Source organism: Ammodytes marinus (assembly GCF_949987685.1).
Source record: "Ammodytes marinus genome assembly, chromosome: 16".
NCBI lineage: Eukaryota > Metazoa > Chordata > Actinopteri > Uranoscopiformes > Ammodytidae > Ammodytes > Ammodytes marinus.
In genome coordinates, this window is record NC_137220.1 from 171957 (window position 1) to 177500 (window position 5544).

Below are 5544 nucleotides of genomic sequence, written 5' to 3' on the forward strand. Positions count from 1 at the left end.
CGTTCTACATCAATTTATATTTTTTCAAGCACTTTTCAATTTATCGATTTATAGATGTGTGTCTATGTAGCTTCCATAACATGTCTTATTTCATACTCTGTCTCTCTCTCCCTCTCTCTCTGTCTCTCTCTCTCCCTCTCTTCTATAACATGTCTTCTTTCATACTAATATTTATGGTTCACCCTGACCTCAGTGAGACACAAGAACTCACACAAACACCTTCTGGAATGTAGAGAAATATTTTATTATATTCTTCACATTCACTCTTACAGTTGTAAGTGTTTCTCTTGTGGAGCAGATCACTCACACAGATGTTCGTTGGACTTCACCAGCCGCTCACACTTTTCTTGGTTTTCACAGGGGTTTTCAGTGCAAGGGTCACCAGCTTCTTTAGAGTAATACACATGTATTCTGCTCACGTATCCTTTAAGTGCGTTCCAGGCAAACCAATGCCGACATTCAAAGGTCCGAAGGGGCTTTGGGGCTTGAGCATGGTTTTCCCCAAAGCTGATGTGTGTCACCTTAACAAACTCATTCACATTACACTCTGAGATTTCCTTCTTGATGTCCTCACACTTTGTCACGTCTACTACTTCGGGACGTCTGCGGCTTTCGTAGATAGTTTCATATTTCTTGTTGTAGCATTTATTCACCTTTTCCCCATCCTCTCTCACTTTCTTTTCCTGCTCTACTGCCTGAGTGTAGCCCACAGTGACTTGAATCGAACCCACCTCCACTGTGGTCATATCGTAGAAGGCGTAATTAGCTTTCTGACTAGAGTCGTAAACCACCACCACCCAGTCGTACCAGAAGTACTTCTCATCCAGGAAGGTTTTCACCTCTTCAGCGATGGCTTCTTTGTTGTTGTGATCCATTGATAAGGCCTTCTTTTTCACGTCTGTCTTCATGTACTCCTCACTCTTGTCCAGGCAGTTTCTAATCGCAGCTTTCTGAGCATTGTAGACGTCTTCCAACATCTTCCTGTGCTTTGTGTCATCGACTGGCTGGGACGGATCCATCAGTCTTTGGTGGAGTTGTTTAAGGATGATCCCCTTAAACATAAGGCCGCTCAGATGCATGTTCCATTTGCGCATCTCCCTGATGTCACAGTTCACCCTATCTGTCAGAAGGTCGTTCAGGTTTCTGGCTAAAGATATGCCCTTCATGGTCAGTAAATAGTAGAGTTTGTCCACGCTCACCTCAGTTGGTCGGAAGTTGTCGAGGTATGACGTTATCAACTTGTCTAGTTCTTTTCCACTTGGTTTTGATATCATCTCAGTGTAGCTATCCCAGGAATGTATGATGTTGAGCTCATGATCATGGTATGAGCTGATGAAGTTATTCCATTCCACATCATTTACCAGGTCAGACACCTGGAGGGAGAGAGAGTCCAGCTTTCTGTTCAGCTCATCAAAGCCTTTCTGCAGAGGGTCATCCTTTGGGACGAAGGACAAGGCCAAGTCTAGGAATGAAGAAGCCCCACCAGCAAAGCCGGGCAACAGTTTGCCGAAGGAGGCGAGAACCTGAAATACTTGAACCAACTTTTTGGAGTGTGATGCAGCTTCTGTGTTGAAATTTTTTATTTGCGCTTCAGTGTCAGGCTCCATGTCTCTCTTCACCCTTTTGGCCGGGAACGCTAAGGCTCGTTTAGCTAATGGGAGGTCATGAGAGCGTTTAGCTAACGGGAGGTCATGAGAGCCTTTAGCTAACGGGAGGTCATGAGAGCCTTTAGCTAACGGGAGGTCATGAGAGCGTTTAGCTAACGGGAGGTCATGTGACTGATCAGCTGATGAGGTCGTCCCGTAGAGAAGAAGGAGGAATGAAGCCAACAGCAGCATCGAGGCCGGAAGCCGAAGAAACGCCATTCCTGCAAAACACACATCACATGGATTACATCGTTTATAGGCGACATGTTGCTATAGTAACACACATCACATGGATTACATCGTTTATAGGCGACATGTTGCTATAGTAACACACATCACATGGATTACATCGTTTATAGGCGACATGTTGCTGTAGTTTCAGCGGTCAGACACAATCTAACGGTTTAATGTTCTTGCTACATAGTGGTTGAGTTCCAATCCCCAAACTTCCAGCTAATTGTTTTGGTAAGGATGTCCCAATACATGATGTCAGATGCAGAATGCTGAAAAATACCCAGATGTCCTACTACATCCGGTGGTGATATTTACCCTGCGTAACAATACCTATCCTTCCTGCTATGTATTAGAAACTGATTTAGTTTGTCCCATTACACGGTTTCTCTGTTGGTTGTTAACCAGTGTTTATCCTTTGCTGTGCTAGCACCTCCTACTGGTGGTTTGTAGTACAGTCAAAACCGGAATTATTCATACCCCTGGCACGGTAAGTAACTTTATAAGGTCCTGATGAGAGAAACCAGTGGAGCTCTGAAACTGTTTTACTTTTATGAATCTGTCATGTGTTTCATCTTTAGTGTCCCCATCTTGTGAGGGGTCTTTACTTTTGTTTCCTGAAGGTTTGGAATAAGGAGATGGCCCCCTGCTTCCATATGTGGCTCATGGAGTTCTATAGCTAGGAAAAGCAGAGAAGTTTAAACAGATATGTCAGCCTTTCCTGGACTATATAACAGTACTGAAGGGACCTACATGACACCTCGTTGACTTTGTATTTTCTGCTTAACATTTACCTATAGTTTAAACAATGGTTGCATTCCGAATCACATACTTTCTACTATATAGTATGTAGAAAAAAGATTTAGGATGTCCCGATTCTTGTGGCCAGATTTAGGATGGTTAGAAGTACTCGGATGTCCTACTTCATGCGGCCAAGATTGTTAGTGTTGAAAACTGCATCCTATTGGGGCGATTCTGACCCACAATCCAGTGCGCACGTGAAGTGACGTCACATCGATGAAGCCTCCATATGAAAACAAACGGGGATGCGACGGATATAAAAGCAAGAGGCAAGATCAAGGCATAATGTTATGATGAAATAATAGAGTAAAGTATGTCCCAATAGTATGCCTACTGCATCCTAACTAGATTATTTTTATCGTCGGATGTAGTAAGTAGAATAGAAAAAAGAAAGAGTATGCGATTCGGAACGCAACCAATGTCCTTAGAAACCTGTAGAGTAGAGTACGCCATGTTAGTTGTTTATGTTGTTTTGTCTTTTGTTTGTGTGTTCACTTTTTCAGTGTGTTTGAGTTCTTTAAAAAAATTATCCGGGGTCGCCCTTAGCTCAGTTGGTTGGGCGTCCCCCCCCCCCCCCCATGGGCCTCGGCCAGCAGCGGACCCGGGTTCGATTCCAGCCCGCGGTCTATCTCTGCATGTCACTCCCCTCTCTGCCCCATTTCAACTCTGTCTCTACACTATCAATAAAGCATAAAAATGGCAAGAAAATATCTTTAAAAAAATATATATATATCCAAAATAAAGTACGGGAGAACGGGGGAATCTGAGGCATCGGGTATTGTGAGCCACCCCCTGTATCTAGGCAACGGAAAACATTTGTGGTCATGTGAGATATATGTTTTCAAGCCCCTCTCATTTCCCCATGGCCCTGAAAGAGAGGACCTCATGGTGCTGTGGTAAGCATGTTTTATTCACCAAAATAGGTATTTTGCATGTAAAAGTAGATTTCTTGCTGTCAACTTAATCAACTTTTGAGCCAAAGCAAATGTATTCACGTAGAAAAACTTCTATCATACGTGTTGATGAACTACCAACATATAAAAACCAAGTGATGATATTAGCTAAAGATTAGCCTGAAATGCTAAGAGAGGTAGTTTTTTTCTCAAATTGTGGTGGTGGGGGAAAGTGAGCCAAATGCTGTGGGGGAAAGTGAGACACTGTCTCACTTTCCCCCATCATGAGGCACAAGTTAAGTTTAGTCTTAAATATATTTTAATGTAAAATTACATAAAATATGTTTTAATTTAATGTCATACACATTGTAGAAATTGTAGACGACCTGGGGCAACCACATGGAAAGAGCACCTTCTCATCTTTCCCTGTAACCTTCAGGGCTGGAATGTAGAGTAGGCCTAGTTGTAGAGTATGACAGGCTGATGTTATAATCCAGTTGGGTCTTCTCCTGTGTTCTGAGTCCCAGGCTGTTCTCGCTGGTTCTGATTTTCCTATGCTTTGACCCCCAGACACAAGCTGGCTCTAAGGGTCCTGTGTTCTGACCCCCAGACTGTGTTCTAATCTAACTGGTTCTATCTGTCATTTGAATCTTATTAAAACCTTTTGAATTATAATATGTTGTATTTGATTTTGTTCAGAGTTACTTTCAAGTGTTTAGAAAATGTGCTTTGCTTAATTGACCAAACCCCATCATTCTTTTACTAGTCCGACATTAGTTCTGGAATGTGTCGCTAGCTTTCAGGATTCTTACTGTTACAATATGTGTTGTTATGGTAGTTTCAGAGTGGAAAAAGTAAGTGGATCAGTTTACCCCACAGCTGGGGTAAAGTGAACCACATGACAACTTTTTTTAAAACAATCATATTTTCACTGCCCTTTGTCTTGAAAAAATTCTGCTAATGCCCATTTCTAGGAAACATCCTGAATTAATGGGAAATGTGTAAATTTGAGTGATAAATCATTTTAGCTCGCTTAGAGGGGAGCAAATGTAAAAAGTGGCACAGATTACCCCGTTCTCCTCTATTTAGAAAAAAATACAGTGAAAAACTAGAGATTGATGAAGGTCACATTAAAGTAGAGATGGTCCTGTCATCATTATGCAAATGTCGCACAGTCACTGAAGGCTAATAAAGAACATCTGAACAAGCTTTTACTGAGGAGAGTGAAGCCTGAACTGCACAGATGGTGAAAAGGCTTTTTTTATTATTATTATTTTTTGGGCATTTTGATCTTTGTCTCTCACATCTAATAGAGATGAAATGTGTCAGAGAGGGGAATGACATGCAGAGAATGACCCGGGCTGGATTCTAACCCGGGTCTGCTGTGAAGAGGGCTGAGACTCCATGTTTGGTAGGCATTAGTCCCTCTCTAGCCATCCTATCTGGCTTTGACACACCCTTACAAACCTCATGATTTAAATAACACCAGAGCACTTTGAGTTGGAGCTGCCACATACGACCTGAGCAGACCAGCTCAGTGCACTTTGCATATTCATCAATGGTGAACAGTGGAATCCTTCAAAACTATGTTTATCACAGAATAAACTCTTTGAAGTTTCTCACCCAGACCACACTGTTGTAGGAGCATTTGTTTTTTCTAATTTATACAGTGTTGGACAGAATTCTAAGCCCCCTTAGGAAAATTTAACTTTTTTAAAAGTATTTCCGATGTTCTGGTAGTTTTTGTCTTTTGTGAAATAATGTAGTTTCTCTGTGCAAAAGTTAAATAATGAAATCATCCAAAATAACAGTAGGATGTTTGGAGAAGCTATTAAAAAAGCTTTGCTCTGTTTGACTGCACTTAAATACTTAAATACTTTTATAACAATGACATTTTCATAGGTGGGCTAATGATTCTGTCCTCAACTGTATGTTTGAAGAAGACATTGTGTTACCTCAGGCTCATGGATTTA

At 41.6% G+C, this 5544-nt stretch overlaps 1 protein-coding gene across 1 annotated transcript in view; it reads right to left on the bottom strand.

Annotated features, from left to right (window-relative positions):
- Positions 1-299: 299 nt before the first annotated feature.
- LOC307262928 (integrin alpha-3-like) overlaps positions 300-5544 on the bottom strand; it is a gene marked incomplete at both ends in the record, with an annotated part of 51610 nt that continues 46365 nt past the window's right edge. Inside the window, 2 exons of the mRNA XM_080043951.1 lie at positions 300-1651; positions 1765-1867. Of these exons, the coding sequence (XP_079900077.1) occupies positions 300-1651; positions 1765-1867 (1455 nt within the window). The remainder of the gene's footprint in view (positions 1652-1764; positions 1868-5544) is intronic.